At 36.9% G+C, this 20,848-nt stretch overlaps 1 protein-coding gene across 1 annotated transcript in view; it reads right to left on the reverse strand.

Annotated features, from left to right (window-relative positions):
- Window positions 1–20,044, reverse strand: part of LOC125847219 (uncharacterized) — a 35,314-nt gene extending 15,270 nt beyond the window's left edge. Inside the window, exon 1 of the mRNA XM_049526885.1 lies at window positions 19,916–20,044. Coding sequence (XP_049382842.1) covers window positions 19,916–20,044 — 129 coding nt within the window. The remainder of the gene's footprint in view (window positions 1–19,915) is intronic.
- Between the last annotated feature and the right edge of the window lie 804 nt (window positions 20,045–20,848).

The raw sequence follows: 20,848 nt of genomic DNA on the forward strand, positions 1-20,848 counted from the left end.
TCTGGGGTGTTACAATATCCTCCCCTTAGGAACATTCGTCCCCGAATGTTACTTGGACTTTTTTCTAGGGAGACAATGACTCAAACTAACAACACAACAACCAGGCACATCAACAATATCATATCATCATATGATATAGGAATTTAATCCGCAAAATCACTATGCTCAAAACTCTTTACTTCACATAGTATAGGAGGAACTACCTTCTCCATATCCAATGAGCATCAACATATATATTAAGCAATCAACAAGACATTTCTTTAACAAGACAACATCAAGCATTCTCATTACAACTCTCATGAAGACAACATCACACAACATATATGAGTGCAATTTCAACCATGAGAAACAAAATTCATGAAAACTTGAAATACAACTTAAGCATGAATTTTCATAAAACTATGCACATACAAGGAAATCATGTCATAATCATCAACACACATGATTTTCAATTTATACCTAATTAAGAGAGACTATTAGCCTCAACTTTGTCTAAGAGTAGGAGGAAAAATATGAGGGTAGCGGGACTTCATGTCGGCCTCGGCCTCCCATGTTGCACCCTCAACTAGGTGGTTTCTCCATAGGACTTTTATGGAGGCCATCTCTTTATTCCTCAACTTCTTAACTTGATGATCTAAGATTTCGACCGGAACCTCTTCATAAGAAAGGTTCTCATTTACCCCTAAACCTTCTAGAGGGAGAATGGACACCGGGTCACCAATACACTTCTTTAACATAGGAATATGGAACATCGGGTGAACTGGGGCCAATTCTATGGGCAATTTCAACTCATAAGCGACCTTTCTGACACGCTTCAAGATCTCATAAGGCCCAACATACCGGGGGCTAAGCTTCCCATTCTAACCAAACCTCATCACCCCTTTCATGGGTGAGATCTTCAAGTAGACCCAATCACCTACTTCAAATTCAAGATCCCTCTTTCTATTATCGGCATAAGACTTTTGCCGACTATGAATTTTCAACCTTTCCCTTATAAGTCGAACTTTTTCTGTAGCCTCATAGACTACCTCGAGACCAAGAAGAGAAAATTCACCTACTTCAAACCACCCAACCGGAGATCGACACCTTCTACCATAAAGTGCTTCAAAGGGTGCCATAGCAATACTCGAGTGCTAGCTATTGTTATAGGAAAATTCTATCAAAGGTAGGTGGTCATCCCAATTACCTTTGAAGTCAATGACACACGCCCTCAACATGTCCTCTAGGGTTTGGATGGTGCGTTCCGCTTGACCATCCGTTTGAGGGTGAAATGTGGTACTAAGTTTCACTTGAGTACTAAGTTTCACTTGAGTACCAAGCCCACTTTGGAAAGACCTCCAAAAATGGGAAGTAAATTGGGCACCTCTTTCCGAAATAATCGATAACGGGGCCCCATGCAATTTCACAATCTCCTTAATGTACAACTTAGCATAATCTTCCATCGAATAAGGAACCTTGATGGGAAGGAAATGGGCTGATTTAGTCAATCTATCCACAATGACCCCAATGGAGTCATGTTGCCTACGGGTTCGAGGTAAGCCTACCACGAAGTCCATATTGACCTTTTCTCACTTCAAAGTGGGGGTATCAATATCTTGAGTTAGACCTCCCGGTCCTTGGTGCTTGGCTTTGACTTGTTGGCAATTTGAACACCTAGCCACAAAATTTTCTATGTCTCTTTTCATTCCGTTCCACCAATAAATCTCATGTAAGTCATGATACATTTTGGTGGCTCCCAGATGGAAGGAGTATCGAGACCCATGTGCCTCCTCTAAGATTGTCTCTCTTAGGCCATCCACATCCAGCACACATAATCTCCCTTGGTGCCTAAGCACCTCATCTTCTCCTTGAGAGAAAGTTTCTATTGCTTTGTTGAGAACCGACTCTTTTAGTTCCATCAAAATAGGGTCAAGATGTTGCTTAGCTTTCACATCAACAACAACCAATGACTCGAAATTATGACGGACCATAGCACCTCCTTTTGGGGAATTTTCAAGTCGAACACCCAACCAGGCTAGCCTATGTACATCACGGGCTAACACCCTTTTCTCTTCTTCCACATGTGACACACTACCCATAGATATACGACTCAAAGCATCCGCAACCACATTTTCTTTTCCGAGGTGGTAAAGGACAGTCATACCATAATCTTTTAAGAGTTCCAACCACCTTTTTTGTCGGAGATTCAATCCTTTTTGGCTAAAAACATATTGAAGACTCTTGTGATCGGTAAAAACATCCACATGTACCCCATAGAGATAGTATCTCCAAATCTTTAAAGCAAAGACTACGACCGCTAGCTCAAGGTCATGAGTTGGATAATTCTTCTCATGCACCTTGAGTTGTCTCGAGGCATAAGCTATAACCTTACCATGCTGCATGAGGACACAACCCAAACCCACTCAGGAAGCGTCACAATATACTACAAACCCTTCGGTTCCCTTCGGTAAGTCAAAACCGGAGCGGAGGTGATCTTATCTTTCAACAATTGGAAGCTCTTTTCACAAGATTCCAACCATTCGAACTTGGACTTCTTTTTAGTTAAGGCCGTTAATGGAGATGCAATAGATGAAAATCCCTCAACAAACCTCCGCTAGTAACCGGCCAAACCCAAAAAGCTTCGGATGTCGGAAGGACTCAAAAGTCTATGCCAACTTTTGACCGCATCAGTTTTCTTTGGATCAACTTCTATACCCTCACTAGAAACAATGTGACCAAGGAAAGAAACCGATCTTAACCAAAACTCGCACTTGCTAAACTTAGCATAGATTTGGTGATCTTTGAGGACTTGCAATACTATCCTCAAATGATTCATGTGATCATCCTCACTTTTAGAGTACATCAAGATGTCATCAATAAAGACTAACAAATGAGTCTAGATAATTTCTAAATACACGATTCATAAGGTCCATGAAAGCTGCCAGGGCATTTGTAAGACCAAAGGACATAACTAAGAACTCAAAATGACCATATCTTGTTCGGAAGGCTATTTTCGGAACATCAACACCTCTCACCCTAAGTTGGTGATAACCCAACCTCAAATCAATTTTTGAAAAGTAACTCTCTCCTTGAAGTTGATCAAATAAGTCATCAATCCTAGGGAGTGGATACTTGTTCTTAATGGTCACCTTATTTAATTGTCAACAATCAATAAACATACAAAGAGATCCATCCTTCTTCTTCACAAATAACACTGGTTCACACCAAGGAGATATACTAGGTTGGATGAAACCCTTATCCAACAAATCTTTGAATTGAGCTTTTAATTCCTTCAACTCCGCCGGGGCCATCCGGCAAGGAGGGATTGAAATGGGTTATTTATTCGGCAATAAATCTATGCCAAAATCTATTTATCGTTCGGGAGGAATTTCAGGTAAGTCATTGGGAAGGACTTCTGGAAAATCCTTCACTACGGGGACCGACTCCAAAGGAGGAATCTCAGACTCAAGATCCTCGACCCTCACAATATAATAGAGACAACCCTTAGAAATCAACTTACAAGCTTTTAGACATGAAATGATCCTTCCCCTAGGAACGAAATTTCCTCCCTTCCATTCTAAAATGGGTTTATTAGGAAATTGAAACTTCACAATTCGGGTCCTACAATCTATGGACACAAAACAAGCGTGAAGCCAATCCATCCCCAATATAACATCAAAGTCTAACATATCAAGTTCCACCAAATCAACCAAAGTGACTCTACTGGGCAAAGATATGGGACAACCCCTATAAACTCTTTTAGCAACTATGGAATCACCAAACATATCAAACTTCATAGCCACTAAAGGGGTTACAAAAGACAAAGTGGCACCGTGATCCAATAATGCATAGACATTAATTGAAAATACTTGTAACATACCGGTCACAACATCCGGAGAGCTCTCTTGATCACCTTGGGATCGGAGAGCATAGAAGCGATTCTTCTTAGGAGCATCGGGATTTGGGCCACTTGCTTGTGCTTGAGCATTTTCCCTTCCCTGAGCCTTTAGCATAGGGTAGTCCATCCTTATGTGGCCGCTCTTACCACAACCATAGCAATTACCCGTGCCAACTAGGCACTTGCCTTCATGTTTTTGACCACACTTTGTACAAATAAGCTTCTCAACATAAAGACCACCACCTTTTGCTTCTTGAGTCTTGGGAGTAGACATTTTACCTTTGTTGACCCTTGGAGTGTTAAGAGGACCTTGGTCTGAAAACCTCTTTTTGAACTTTGTCTTTTCTTGGATTTCAAACCTAACTTTAGAAGAATTTCCATCATCGGCCATTGACCTCTTCAATTCTCTACCAACTTGCTTAAGCTTTTGCTACTCAATTTGTTCGACATGAACCATAAGATGAGAAATGTCCATGCTTGGGATTAACATAGCCGACCTACATTCATTCACCACAAGTTCGGATACCCCCATAACAAATTTGTTCATTGTAGCTCTAGAGTCCGACACCAAAGTAGGAGCATGCTTGGACAATTGAGTGAACTTGAGGCCATACTCCTTCACACTAATACCCCCTTGACGGAGGTTAATGAATCCTTGCATTTTCCTCTCCCTTAGTTCCAAAGGGAAAAACCTATGAAGAAAAGCCGTCTTGAATGTAGCCCAACTTATCGGACCCTCTCTAATAGGTCTCCCCTCCTTCCATTGTTCATACCCCACTTGTACCACATCTTTGAGTTGATAGGCGACTAACTCCGCCTTTTCTTGAGAAGGAACACCCATAGCCTCTAGAACCTTAAACACTTCATCAATGAATCCTTGTGGATCTTCTTCCACTTTGGAGCCAAAGAAAGTAGGGGGATCCATCCTTGTGAAATCCCTTATCCTAGAAGGGGGTAGTGCTAGAATTGGGGTTCACTTGCACCCTAGCATACCTAGCAACTTGAGTGGCCAACACTTGAGTCAAATTATGAATAACTGACCTTATCTCAACATTAGACGTAGCCCCTTCTTCAATAGGAACTTGAGGGTTTTGAGGAGCTTGAGGGGGAACCGCTTCATTCACATTCTCCTCACCGGTCCTCCTTGCATTGTTCCTTCTTCTATTCATTGCCTATAAGCACAAGAGAAGAATTAGAAGAAAAGGACTAAATAGAGTTAAGACTCTTAGGCACGACTATGGAATAACAAAAGAGTGAAAGTTCCTAAGCATCTCTTAGCCTCTCATTCAAAAGTGTGGCACGCTTCACACCTATGAACAAGACTCTACTCGACGTGGTATCTTGTGACATAAATCCTACATTATTCCCAACCTTATGCTCTGATACCAAGTTTGTAACGACCCGAGAGCACCCCCTAGTCATTACCGGCGTATTCGACCTCAAAGAGGTCTTATACAAGCCCTTAACATTCATCATAACATGTATCATAGAATAAAATCATGGAAAATTTAAAACTTTTACTTTGGAAGTTCAACTTCACTTCATATATGAAAAAAAAAATCTAACTTCGTCAGAATGCATCATCTAGACATAGAAGTATCGAAAATGGGACTTAGCCCTTACATCAATAATAAGTCTTAAAATAGGAAAGTACAACAATGTCTTTCAACATAAGCAAAGAACTAAACATAGAAGCTAGATCATAGGGTCTTGTCCTCGGACTTGAGGACTCACCAACTTGGGGAAGCAACTCCAAGTGTCTTGAGAAGTAAGCTTGAATCCTCAACGGCCCGAACCTAAATGTTTGGGGAAAAGGGAGAAAATATGGGTTAGTACAACACACATACTAAGTATGGCTACTAAGCATAAAAACCATTGAAACATGCATAAAAGGACATTTTATCAAAACATGCTTTTTACCAAGTAAATCCAATATGCACACAAAGTAAGCATCATAGTCCAATCCAACATAATATCATTCCAACATGTAGACAACCCAAGAAATACTAGTGCAATGCAAGAATAGAACCCCATAACCCTATCCAAAGCCAAGTATCATATTAAGCAACCTACTTCATGCATACATTCATAAGATCATATCTCATCATAACTTACCATATTCATAATGATCATACATATCATAGCTTCAACATAAATAAGTCATAATAATCATAATGAACACTACTACAACCATCTCTTAGGATCCCACAAGTGCAATGTGCAAGAGAAGTCCCATACCCTCTCTTACACTATGTAGAAACCCTTAAGAAAGCCCTAGTAAGAGTTCACACCTTTCATACCTTCATTTACTTTTACATTGAGAATAAGGATAATTATCGATAAATGGCATTTAAAAATGGCAAAATATGTATTTTGAACTATTTAAAAAAGAAAATAATTAAAAAGTATTAACTTTAGAAATACCAGATAAAAATTTGGTGTCAACAACTTGCCCCTTTGTTTGATTAGGATCGATGAAAGAGATTTTGAACAATACTCTCCGTTAATGGGCTGAAAATAACAAACAAAAGGCAAAGATTGATGATAAACTGAACAACATTTACATACCCAATTCGATGTTACTTTCAAAATTGCACAATGAAGGTAGTGTACCTCTTTGAAAGGAGGATGATGTGAATAACGTGTCATTTTGAACGAGGTGACGACTTAACTTGTCTTTTGAAAGTCAGACGACCCCATTTTAACTTAACGTGTCACTTGAAGGGAGATGACAACCCAACCTGTCTCTTGAAAGGCAGACGACCCAATTTGAATATAACATGTCACTTTGAACGAGGTGACAACCCAACGTGTCTCTTTGAAAGGAGGACGAACCAATTTGAATATAACATGTCACTTTGAATGAGGTGACAACCCAACGTGTCTCTTTGAAAGACGGACGACCCAACTTGAACTTAACGGGTCACTTGAAGGGAGATGATGACACAACCTGTCTCTTGAAAAGCAGATGAGAACATAACATGTCATTTTGAACGAGGTGACAACCCAACATATCTCTTAGAAAGGCGGATGACCCAATTTGAATTTAACATGTCACTTTTAACGAGGTGACAACCCAACGTGTCTCTTTGGAAGGCGGACAATCTTACTTGAATATAAAATGTCACTTTGAACGAGGTGACAACCCAACGTGTCTCTTTGAAAGGCGGACGACCCAACTTGAGCTTAACGTGTCATTTGAAGGAGATGACAACCAATCTTGAACTTAAAGTGACACTTGAAGGGATGTGACAACCCAACGCGTCGATTGAAAGGCAGGCAACCTAATTTGAATTTAACTTGTCACTTTGAACGAAGTGACAACCCAACATGTCTCTTTGAAAGGTGGACGACCCAACATGAACCTAACGTGCCATTCGAAAGGAGATGAAAATTCAATCTTGAACTTATATGAATGGTGTATCACAACATCTGCAATAACAATGTTAGTACTAAATATAGCTTAAATGCAACATAAATTATGCAAACATTGCTTCATATAAATAAGGTATTAACCAATGCAACAATTCAAACTTAATAACATCATGAATAAAAACAAATATCAATTTGAAATGGAATAACAAAATAAAAAGTGTCATATTGAACGACATGACAACCCAATTTTAAAAATAATCATTTTATTTGAGATAACAAATTAATTTTTTTAAAATGTCATTTTGAAAGGTATGATGACCTAAATTAAAAAATATATGTCATTTTAAAGTGTATGACTACCCAAATTTAAGAAAATATCATTTTGAAGGGTATGCCGACCCAAATTTAAAAAATGCCATTTTGAAGGGTATGACGATCCAAAAATACAATTTTAACTATGAAACGGTCTACAAAGTTACTTTGGACAAGTATCAACAATGAAACAGTCCACAAAGTTGGTTTGGCCAAATATCAACATTGAAACAGTCCACAAAGTTTGTATGGACAAATATCAACAATGAAACGGTCCACAAAGTTGATATGGACAAATATTGAAAAGTGGGTTTCAATCCATTTTTATTTTATGAACAATGAAACATATTTTAACTTGGTTAGCGCCAACAATATTATTGTACAAACCTTTCTCACAATTCTTTCTCTTTCAAGTGAGATTGACTTCGAGGTAATTCTTATGAATTCAAGTGGTACCTCAAATATACTCAAGTAACGACAAGATTTGTCCATCTTAGTACAAACAAAGGTTTTGAACTAGACCTAAAATCATGTTTCAAGTGACCTCACTACAAAGAAAGTCTCAATTTGCACACATTTAAAGTATTTTGATTTGGGAACATTTGAAAAAGCACACTCGCACTCAGAAAAAATGTTCACACATGCAATTGTGATACCATAGGCTTGACCTTCATGTAAATCTCTACTAATGGGAGAACATTTGAATTGAAAGCATGTAGGGCTTGTTAAGGGCTTGTAATGTAGGCTTAAGGATGGGTAGGATAGTCATTTGGGATAAAAGTGACTTAATCCTTTCTTGAGCATTGCACTGAATTTGTGTTTTCAACATTTGCTACGCTTTTAACATTTGATCCTCTTTGTTGTCCCTTCTCTTTTGTACTTTTTGACTTCTTGTGGAGCTTTGCTTGTCTAAGATTTTCCCCTTTCTCTTCATCTTTTAAAGTTTTTCCTGATTGTTTGGAGTGTTTGTTCTTCTTTTGTTAAAATTTTGCTTGTTTGAACTTGTGGGGAATTTTCAACTCTTGTTTCTTTCTTTTGAAGTCATTTTTGTATTCTTGACTTTCATGGACTTTGGTAACTTTTGTCTTTGACAAATTTAAACTTTGAATCTTCTTTTGTAACTTGCACGTCTTCAGTGCGCTCAAGAAAGTAAGGCAAAAGAGGGTTAGTGCGTATAAGCACTCATAAAGGGTATAGGCTAAAATGTGATTGTCCAAAGAAAAGACTCAAGGCTCAAAGTAGGACGTATTAAGGATTATTGTCATTTGGTAGGCTTTGATAGGCACAAACGGATCAAAGAAAGCCTACAATCATTTTTCAAATCAAACGTTACTCAGGATTTTGCCTCAACTACATTCAGACCAAGTTCTAGATCAACAACACAACACCATTGAATTTAATTCAAAATTCACCACACAATGCCAATGAAACAATGAATCTGGTTTTGTTCTAATCTTGAATGTATGCAAGAAAATATTTTCAAGTGTAACAAAAGTTTTAATGAGAGATACCAAAAGAATCTATGGTTTAACTAGAAGTCAATCTCCTCTATTGTATAAATTATTTTTCACATGCACACTTGAATTGTGTTGGCACCAACCAAGAAAAGAATGATTTCAAAATATAAACATTTTGAAAGAATAAAAAATATGAAAAATCTTAGAGAATAAAGAATACCGAACCCTAGAAGGGCTGCCTACGTATCACATTAATGAGAATCAGGTTTGCATAGTTCGTTCAAATATGGCATAAAACATTTTTGAGTAATAATTGAATTTTTTGAAAAAATAATTGAAATGAAAAACCAAGGAGTCACATTGAAGGGCGGACAACCCACATTTAACAACAAATCTTTAATTATTATTTAAAGAAAAGGTAACAAAAATAAAAATTAACGAGTCACATTGAAAGGTGTACCACCCATTTAACAAAAAGTATTTTTTATTATTTGAAGAAAAAGTAACAAAAATGAAAGATGAATGAGTCACATTGAAGGGCAGACCACCCAAACTTTAAAAATGTCAAACAAACCAATGGAATGTAAGATACATAAAACCAAAGATATACAATGAATATAACATCACATACAAAAAATTAATGAAGACGTACAAACCAACTTGGAGCAATGCTCCCATAAATTTGGTGTTAGAGTACAACCTTGGTGAAATTTTTGAGGGCATTCCTTAAAATTTTTGCCCCTGTTTCAGCTTTAGCAACCTCCGGTATTCAATCTTGTAACAACTATCTCCTCTGTAAAAATTTTGGAGACCTGCTAAAAAATTTTACCCCAGTTTCTGCTTTGAAATAATGAAAAACTTACGGGGAACATGACCGAGCCCTTATGGCGCCTACGTATCCCGTTGAAGCAGGAATCAGGTCAAACGTAGTTCCAACCAAATTGTGACTTAAATAAAGATTGGAAAGAGATTATGAATATTCTAAAACTAGGTGACCAAGAGAGGCTTTTAAAAGACAGGGAACTCAAATGGACAACTTAGGCTGAAACTCATGACAATCATTGGACACATGACGAACCAACAAATAGCCGATTATTTTGGAAAAAAAATGAGTATAAAAAGCCAGACTGCGTTTACGCAAAATCGTTCCTTAATATACTATATGCATGTCGGAAAATTCCATGAATGCAATTACAATGTACATACAATTAAACAAATAATGAATAAACCACAAGTGAAATATACAAATAATCAACGAAATATAATACAATAAAAGAAAAACCTTCTAAATTTGAAAAAATGAACTCATAATGGTTAGAACCTCTTCTCCCCAGCAGAATCGTCATTCTGTTGACATCCCTTTGAGAGGGCGCAATGTCGCGGTGACTCAAAAATTAATAATTAATCAATTTAAAGAAAGAGTTAAAAGAATTTTAAAGGGGTAAAATGGTAAAAGGGAGTTGCCACCTAATTTTAGAAAAACTAGGAAATCAGTTAATTAATTAACTTAAAATAATGTCTACGATACCAATAGATTCTAGGCAAAAGGTTCAAGTTAATCCGAAGAAAAGGTGTTAGGCATCCTTCGAAATTGACAACTGTGGGTCCCGTCTGAATTCATTTTTCAAATTGAGGAGGAGATAAAAACAAATATACAAGTTTAATAAACATGTAATATACACAAGTAATTAAATAATAATGTAAGAAACGGCCTAAAGTTTGCCTAACATCAATATGTACAAGATAATGAATAAAGAATATAATTCGAACTTCATTCGAATATCTTCAATGGGAAGCAACTCTGTGTACCTGTAAAAACACTTAGTAAAAGTGTTAGTAATGAATAAATATGAATAAATCAAATAATAACTTAAAAATAAAAACCCGTCTTATTAACATGGAAGGCTTTGGAAATCGACGATAATTTTTTCATCGGTCAATTTTAACATATAAAAATATTAACTTAAACTAAATTTCTATCTTTTAACATTGGAGAAGCCTTGAAAACCGACAAAGAGATTTTTTCATTGGCCCAATTTAACTTATAACGTATTCGATAATATCCCAACAAAATAAAATAGTTCAAAACAACATAACTTTAACAATGACAAAAATGAGTAAATTATCGAAAAATATTACACAATACTGACTCAAACAAAGCAATTAAGACTAGCGCAGTAATAAAAATAAATAAAATATATAGGTAAAAGAAGATGAAGCAAAGAAATATTAATAACAATCAAAACCTAACAATATAAAATAATAAGAAAAGAGATCAGTCTACTTTATCATAAACACTAAAGCAAAATAGTGAGAGAAAATCATTTATGCATAAGTATTAATTCACAATACAATAAATAATGATAAAAAAAATAACAAACAATACTCAAAATAGAGCAAATCTGCAGGAAACACATATATGGAAATATGAGTAATGTAACAAAAGAACTAAACAAGGAAACAGATTCAAATTACCATGGAAAAACTAATGATAACAATGAAAATAAAATTTAATGGAAACAAATATAAACACCATTAATCCATAACCATCTTAAACAAAACATAATTTATAAGGATACAAACATACAAATATTAATAAAATAAAGTAAAATCAAAGAGAAGCAACCCAATAATGTGAAAATAACAACAATTAGTATAAAAAAAATAACAAAACAATGATGAAATACGGGTTACCGAAGTATTATTTTCTGGTAAGATTTGGAAGCTTTCAGGCGTAGTCTGGTTGAAGTCTCTCGGCACAAGATCTGGTGGTTTGTGGTTATTTCGTTGATGGATTTGAAGCTTGTTGGTAGCACCGATAGAGCTTGTGGGTTGCTCGTCGTAGTTCACCTGACAAAACGAATAAAAAACGTAAAGGGGAGAGGAGAAGACAACTGGTTGGCCGAAGAAAAATGGAAAAAACAAAAGGGGTTTTTGGGCGATTTTTAATGGAGTTTGTTGTTTGGGGTTGTCTGTTGCTGATAGAAGCAAAAAGGAGAAGGTAAAATTTTTGGGGTTTTGTTTGGAGTTTGGGTGGAGTTTTGGCTTTGGTTCGGAGTTGTGTAAGCTTACTCCGACGATAAGCTTCGTCGGAGAAGATGAGGGAGACGCTGGTGTGTTGTGGCTGGTTGTTACTTGGTTTGTTTGGACAGTGAAGGATCGGGGAAAAGGGGGAGCAATGGTGGTCTTTATTTGCTTGAGAAGTTGGGAGAAAACAAACGGGGCTTTTTGGTGGTGGACTCGCTGGCTTCCGGCATAACTTCGACGACTTGCCGAAAAAATAATGAACAATAAAGAAATTTTTTAAACACTAAAAAATCTGAAAATTATCCCTAGAATCTTATCCACCACCCCTTAACTTAATAAACAAGCTATTCTTTAAATATGAAATTGAAAACCACCAATAGTACAATACCACTATTTTAAAATCGTGGGCAAAAACTACTGGTTAATAAAATATCTGTGTATGAAATATTATCCATAACAGAATGAATTTTTGGACTGTGCAAATATAAAAAATGATTAATAACAAATGTAATAGATAAAATGAATCTGAAAAAAAATAATGAACGTAACCAATGACATGCAAAAAATGCAATTTAACATAAATAATGATTTTATAAAAAATGAACAAATATTTGAACGTATTCAACCGACTATGACAAAATAACATAAACAAAATTAATCCGATAAAAATCCTATTACTTTGAGAATAAGGATAATTATCAACAAATTGCATTAAAAAATGGCAAAATATATATTTTGAACTAATTAAAAAATAAAATACTTAAAAAATATTAACTCTTGAAATATCAAACCAAAATTTGGTGTCAACAGTTGGTAATGATTTCTTATTTTTTCTCTATGCTTGGCTAAAACCACTTTCCTTGGGGGTGTGATTATGTAGTTGAATGCATTAATTAGCTAATGGGTATTTTTAGTTACTGATTTTATTGTTGTTTTGAAGTGGGTTCAATCAATTGTTCATGCTTTAATTGAGAAATTGTAGTTGCAAATGCAATTCTAGCTTAGTTCTCTATTCTTGCTTGATAAAGAGGTATTAGAGTCAGATTATTGATTGATAGTTGTATTGATCGCATCTTTAAGAATCTAGCTTGAGAAAGTGGGTTTGATTGAGACTTTACAAATCCACCTTGAAAGAGTGGATTAATTAAGGATTTGGGTTGTTTGGTTGTGTTTCGCTCGTTGAGGTTCGAAAGAATCACTTGAAACGCAGTAGTTGATTGAGAAATGACTATTTCACTCAAAACCTAGCCTACCCACTGAGATTAAACACCTATAAGTAACTAGTAATCACCCATTACGCGAAATTAGCATTCAACTTATCACACTCCTAAGGTCCAATCTCTATTTGTTTACTACCCGTGTTAGCTTTCCTAATTTTGTTACCTAAATCCCCCATTTGATATTAATTGTTTAAACCTTGTGATTTACTTTAATGTTGCGAAACCTTTACTTCTACAAACGATCAGGACATAATCTTACTTCTTAATCGAATTCTCTATTGTATCACTCCCTATGAGATCAACCCGAACTCTTAGTTAGGTTTATACTTGTTAGTGACCGCCTACTTAGAATTTGATGAAGTGTAGTTGAACCTTATCAGGCCACATAAGGAGTAACCAATGACAGGGTAGCACCCAGATCAAGTAATCATAAACATCAAGATGAAAGACTTTGAATATACCAGTCACTATATACAGAGAACCCTCACGATCATGTCGAGTCTGAAGAGAATAACATCTATTTTTCTTTGGAGAACTCGAACCAGAGCCACTAGGTTGAACTTGCCTACCATCCTTTCCCTTTGTAGCAAGAAACGAGAAATCTCTCATCTTGCGACAATTCTTTCCACAATTAAAGGAACCGCCCATACCAACCAAATATTTTCCATCATGCTTCATACCACACCTTGAGAAAGCGGGAATAAAATATCTATTTCCATTACCTACTAGAGGCTTAGGGTTAGACACCCTATTTTTTTTTAACTTAGGAGTCATAGCATTAGAAGAACTTTGACAGGAAAACTTGTGCCGAAATTGGTGAAGCCTATGTCCACCGGACCTAGAATGAGAGAAGTCACCATCATCGATCCTTACCATTTCCTTGAGCCTTTACTCCTCAATTTGTTGGGCATGTATCATCAAATGAGAGATATATATCTCTTTAATCAGTATGGCGGTACAATACTCTTTGACAACCAAGTCGGAATCTCCCGACACAAACTAACTCATCCTTGCCCTTGATTCGGCAACTATAGTCGGAGCATACTTTGCCAATTGAGTGAACTTCAAAGCACACTCCTTAAAACAAGCATTCCCTTGACAAATATTATTGAACTCAAGCACCTTTGCCTCCCTCATCTCAAGAGGAAAGAAAAAAATCAACAAAATCTCCTTTGAATTTCTCCCAATCAAGAGGACCCGCATCTATCCCCCTCTCACTTTTATATTGTTCAAACCAAACTTGAGTAACACCCTTGAGTTTATAAGCAGCCAAATTTTCCTTCTCTACCATAAACACTCCCACAATCCCACTATCTTATACACCTCATCAATAAACTCTTGAGTATCTCAACCTTGGAACCATAGAACAATAAAGGATTTATCCTAGTGAAGTCTCTTATCCTTGTTGAGGATGTACCCACATTTGGGTTCAATGGAGAAATGTTTTCTCTTTTATCTTGGGCCATCATAGTTTGAGCCAAAACTTGGAAAGCGGCTTAGAATTCGGCATGAGTCACTTGCTCGGCTAAAGGGTGAATCGAAACTTGAGAAACCCTCGACTCCACATTCTCACCCACATTCCTTCTCACATAAGCTCTTCGAGGGGCTAGATCCTGAATAACGTTGAACTGGACTTCGGAGAATGATCTCTATAGACATAGACTCCATGTCATGACTTTAGAGTAATCAAAGAAGTGAAGTTCCCTAATCGCTTTGTAGCATCTTATTCATGAGTGTGGCACACTTCACACTCATGAACAAAACTCTACGCAACGCGGATTGTGAGTCATCCTAGAGCCTTTTCTAAAATTTTGTGCTCTAATACCAAGGCTGTCACGTTCCAAAGTACACCCTAGACATGCAATGACATATATGGCCTTGAGAGGTCCTATAGAAACCCCTTTACAAGCATACATCATAATAGAATAGAAAAAAGTAAAGAATTTCATATGAATAGGAAAGTTTGAGATAAAAGTAAAAATCTAACATAGTCTTCACAAGACATTCTAGTACATCAAAAGAACTGGTCGGGATGTAACCCTCACACCATGTACAATGTCTGAAAACTAAAACATAGGAAAATGAAGTAAAGGCAACATGATCCTAGAAATATGAGGACTCACCAACTCTGCATACTTCAAGTTATCACCAACTAGCCAGAGGAAGTGTCTCACCCTGTATTATTAAACAATATAGGCACAAGTATACAATAAAACATGAAATATACTAAGTATAAGGGATATGCATAAAATGTAAAACATGATCATAAGGGGACATAAAGGAAAACATGAAATACATGACCAAGCTAAACATCATAAGCCTTTAAAGAACATCATCAATCATGAACATGATCCGTGCATCTTAAAATCACATTGAAACCTTCATATAAATATTTAGATAAACATAGATCATTTTGTGGGATATTTACCATTAACCAACATAGACCACATGAGCTATAACATGGAATCCAGTGTCTTACCCCCACTCCGAAAAAAGATGTCTTTGCTTGCCAAGGCAAAATGGTCCAGAATCGTCTTTTGTATCAAATCTAAAGGCTAAGAAATATCTTGATCCAGTATTGGTTTACTTGAAGAAGTCTGTTTCTGAAAAAACCATTAAGGTTTTCTCCCAAGGGGGGAGATGGTGTCCTTCATTATACAGGTCGATTGTGTTCCAAATATTGATTATTTGAGCGGAAATTTTTTATCAAAAGCCCATAGTTCTTATTATTTTATTTACTTGGGAGGCACTAAGATGTACCGTAATTTTTGGGAGGTCTATTGGTGGAATGGGATAAAGAAGAATATTGTGAATTTGTGACTAAGTGTTCTAATTGTCACTTAGTGGCACAATGATTTGATTTGGATTATTGTGGATCATATGATGAAGTCGACTCATTTTATTTCCATCAAGGCTTTTTATTAAGCTGAAGATTATTCTAAGTTGTATATCACAGAAAATGGTTAGGTTGCACGGGGTGCCCCTATCCATTATCTTCTATCGTGGTGCCCAATCTACTTCTCAATTTCGGAAGTCATTCCAAAAAGGTCTTGATACCTAAGTTAAGCTTAGCACAACCTTTCATCCTCAAACCGATGAGCAAGCCGAGAGTACAATTCAGACTTTGGAGGATATTTTGAGAGCATGCGAAATTGACTTCAAGAGTAATTGGGATGATCACTTACCTTTGATTGAGTTTGATTATAACAATAGCTACCATTCAAGTATTGGTATGACTCCATTTGAGGCTCTTTATGGTAGGAGGTGTGGGTCTCCTATAGGATGGTTGAAGTCTGGTAGGTTTCTTTGATAGGTCCCGAGTTAGTACATGAGGCTATGGAGAAATTTCAGCTTATTAGATAATGATTGAAAATGGCTCAAAGTCGACAAAAGTCTTATGCTGATGCTAGAAAAAGAGATCTTGAGTTTGATGTTGATGATTAGATTTACTTGAATATTTCACCCATGAACGGTGTCATGAAGTTTGGTAAGAAAGGTAAACTTAGTCACCATTATGTATGTCCTTATCAAATGTTGAGACAAATATGCAAGATGTCTTATCAAGTAGACGTTCCCTCTAATTTATCGTTGGTACATCTGGTATTCATTTGTCTTCATTGAAGAAGTGTATCGATGATCTGACAATGATTGTGCCATTGGAAAGTCTTGGTATTAATCAAAGTCTTTCATATTAAGATGTTTCAGAGTAGATCTTAGACTGGCAAGTTTGAAAGTTAAGAAACAAAGAAGTTGCATCCATGAAGGTGTTGTGGAGGAATCAATGGTTGAAAGTGCTACTTGGGATGTCGAGGCCGATATGATGTCCCAATATTCTTATCTCTTTCCCTCCACTCGTTCTCTAACCTGAGGTAGTTAGGCCCTCATGGTTTATTCTTACAGATTCATGTGTCTTAGTCATTCTCATGTTTTCATATGCATAAATATGTGTTTTATGATATGATGTTTTAAAGTATGGGTTAGCTTGGAGTTGATTTTCTCAATGATATGTTCATTTATATTATTGCATTCATGTTGGGTTGTTAGATCTCTTCCCCTACCCTCTTTTTGTTGCCTTGAGTTTCATTCGAGGACAAATATTCCCAAGGGAAATATATTAACACCTCAGATTTTGGAAAAGGGAAAAGATTACATATTTTTTCCTACTGGTTAAGGTCTATGAACCAGCCTATGATTCATAGAATGTTCTATGTTGTAACACCCCGTAGTCTAGTGCACTGCCAAGTGAAAGGTATTTTGGGACTTTCTTGTTTTAATTAAAATAAAGTGAGGTCGTTTTGCATAAGCCTAGTACCCCTATATAAGTGATTTTAACCTTTTAAACTCACCATTCAAGACATTATTTCCAAAATCCCAAAAGAGTCCCAAAGTTCTTCTCTCTAATATTTCTCTCTCTGGAACTTGAAGAAGAATAAAGAGTTCAAGTTAGGATCAAGGTCAAGTCTCCAATCCTTAAGCATTTGTGGGCTTTGTTGTCAATGTATGATGGCTTTTCATCCATGAAATCCTTTCATCCTTGGAGCCCCTATGATTTCCCAATTTAGGGTTTGTCAGATTTAGTAGTGAAAGAATGTTGTACCGCCATGCTCATTGGTGAAATGGATATTGCTCGTCTTATGAATCATGCCCAACACATTGAAGAGGATAAACTAAAATGGAGATCTAGGGAGAAAAAGAGGTCTAGAATGAATGATGATAATTTCTCTTATGCAAGGTCTGATGAACATGGTCATCCTAAGTATAGAAAAATGTTTTTTGGACAAGGTCCCTCCAATGCTCCTAAGTACAATGAATATAGGGTGTCTAACCCTAAACCGTAAGGAATTAGTATTGAATCCCTATTTCCTACTTATGCTAGGTGTGGAAAGAGACACGAGGGTAGGTGTTTAGCCAACATATAGGGTTTCTTTAGTTGTGGTGAAAGTGGTCACAAAATAAGGGATTGTCCAATGACAAAGGCTAAGAGAAGAAAGGGTAAGCAAGATCCTCATAGTGGTTCATGTGTGAATGCTCCACAACAGAATAGATTCTATGCTCTCCAAGCTAGAAGTGAACAAGAGTGTCTCTCAGATGTGAATAACGATATGTGTTTTTTGCTTTATTAGAATTCGGCGCTGCTTTTTTTTGTGACTTGATAGACTTGATATGCTAGGTATTGATGTTGTCCTTAGTATGGATTGGTTGCACTCTTAGTATGCTTCTATTGGTTGTAGAACTTGATATGGTCATTATGAGTTTTAGGTATGTTCTTTTGTTTGATTAATGCCCCAGCGTCATGTAAAGATTTGAGGAATAAGATGTTTAGGCAATATCTTGATGTATTGATAAATGAGTAGACTTCTCTAAAAAAGGTAGTAGTATAGTGCACCATGGTTTAGAATCGTCTTGTGTGACGGGTGTGAAAGCTTAGTGATGTTTTGATCTGACCTTAGTTGAATTGAAAGAATCGATGCTTAGAAAGTCCATTTAGGCTTCCTCCCAAGGGGGAGATGGTGTCCTTAAATAGTGAGGTCGTTTATGTGTTCCTAATGTTCATGATTTGGGTTTACTTGGAATATTTAACCCTTGAAGGGTGTAATGAGTTTGGGAAGTTTAGTCCCCGTATTGTAGGCCCATATGAGATCTTGAGACATGTTGGTAAGGTTGTTTGTGAGCTAGAGTTGCTTAATGAGTTGACATTGGTGTATCCGGTTTTCCATGTCTCTATGTTAAATAAGTGTGTTGGAAATCCGACATTCATAGATCCCTTAGAGGGCTGGGATTTAATGAGAATCTCTTTTATGAAAAAGTACCGGCTGAGATCTTAGACCGGCAAGTTAAGAAGTTACGGAACAAGGAAGTTGCTTCCATGAATGTGTTATGGAGGGATCTTTTAGTTGAGGGTGTTAGTTGAGGGTGCCACTTGGGAGGACGAGGCCGATAAGATGTCCCGATAGCCTCATATTTTTTCCTTCTACTCCTCCTTTAGCTTGAGATGAAGAGTTCCTCATGGTTTGTTCTGTATGAAGTCATGTGTGTTTTAGATATTCCCATGATTTCCTTATGTTATGCATGTTCATGAAAAACTTGTGTTTGGAAAGAAAATGAGTTTGCATGATTGATTTCCTCATGTTGTAGTGCACTGAGTATGAGTTGCCTATAGTCTTCATGAGAATAATTGATGAACATGTCTTAGCTTGTAGTTGAGAGTTCCTTCATGGATGTATGCTATGAGTATAGATTGCATATAGGCTCCATGAGATTGTGTTGAGCACGCTTTTAGTTTGGAGATGATAATTCCTCCTTGAACATGAGAAATGCTGAAATTTCGTGCATAATGGGTTGTCAGATGTAGTTCCTACCTTCCATATGATGCATTGCACATGATTGAGTTTGGTTGTGTGCATTTAGATGAGTTGCAGGCATGATGGGCTGCTAGTCAAGAGGCATTTCCTTTAAGAGATGCCTAGAATGTCATTTGAGGATAAATATCCCCAAGGGGGAGATATGCTAACACCCCATAGTCTAGTAGACTAACTAGGGCTAAGTGTGAGGGCAACAAGCTAAGGACAACGGGAAAGAGCCAAGGAAAAAGGGCATGAACCAAGGGAAGGGCCAAGGCTGCCCAACTTTCCAAAGGTACTGCCCACCTTCCCACGAGAGCCTTCACAGCTCGTAGTGGCCACCATGGATCGTGGTGCCACTCGTGGTGGTGAGGCAGTAGCCTCCTCAAGGTTGCCCAAGTTGACCTCCTCCACACGAGCCACTTCACGGCTCATGAATCCTTTGACGGATCATGGGAGGGGTCGTGGTGTTGCCTTATCTTCTTAGGGGTTGGGGGAAGGTGTCTTAGCCACTGGTCCATGACCAATAGAGGGACCACGGCTCGTGGAGCCCTCCGTGAAAGGAGGCAATGCACTGCCAAGTGAAGGGTATTTTGGGACTTTCCAGTTTTAATTAAAATAAAGTGAGGTTGATTTTCCTAGGCCTATTACACTTATATAGGTGATTTTAACCCTTTAAACTCACCATTCAAGACATTATTTCCAAAATCCCAAAAGAATCCCAAAGTTCTTCTCTCAAATATTTCTCTTTCTAAAACTTAAAGAAGAAAACATAGTTCAAGCTAGGATCAAGGTAATGTATCCAATCCTCAAGCATTTGTGGGATTTGTAATTAAGGTATGATGTCTCTTCATCCATGGAATCCCTTCATCCATGGAGCCCCCATGATTTCCCCAATTTAGAAGAAGAATTCCCCAATTCTAGTTAGGGTTTCTTCTAATGTTATGGGTTTTGATCCAAATGAGTGGATTATGATTGTTTATGATTGAATTGATAGAATTACATGTTTATAGGATGAATTTACAAGTACCCATTCCTAACCCAAGTCTAGAAAGATGAAATTGATATAAATGGGTTTTATGCCATGAAAGGGGAAATTGAGAATTTAGATGTATTCTTCTAGGATTGATGAAATACATTATAGATTTCTTGAGATTGAAGCATATAGATGTGAATTGCTTAAGAGTAAAGCTTATAGATATGAATTGATTGAGATCAAAGTATATAAATAATGAATTA

Source organism: Solanum stenotomum, chromosome 12 (genome assembly GCF_019186545.1).
Source record: "Solanum stenotomum isolate F172 chromosome 12, ASM1918654v1, whole genome shotgun sequence".
Classification (NCBI taxonomy): domain Eukaryota; kingdom Viridiplantae; phylum Streptophyta; class Magnoliopsida; order Solanales; family Solanaceae; genus Solanum; species Solanum stenotomum.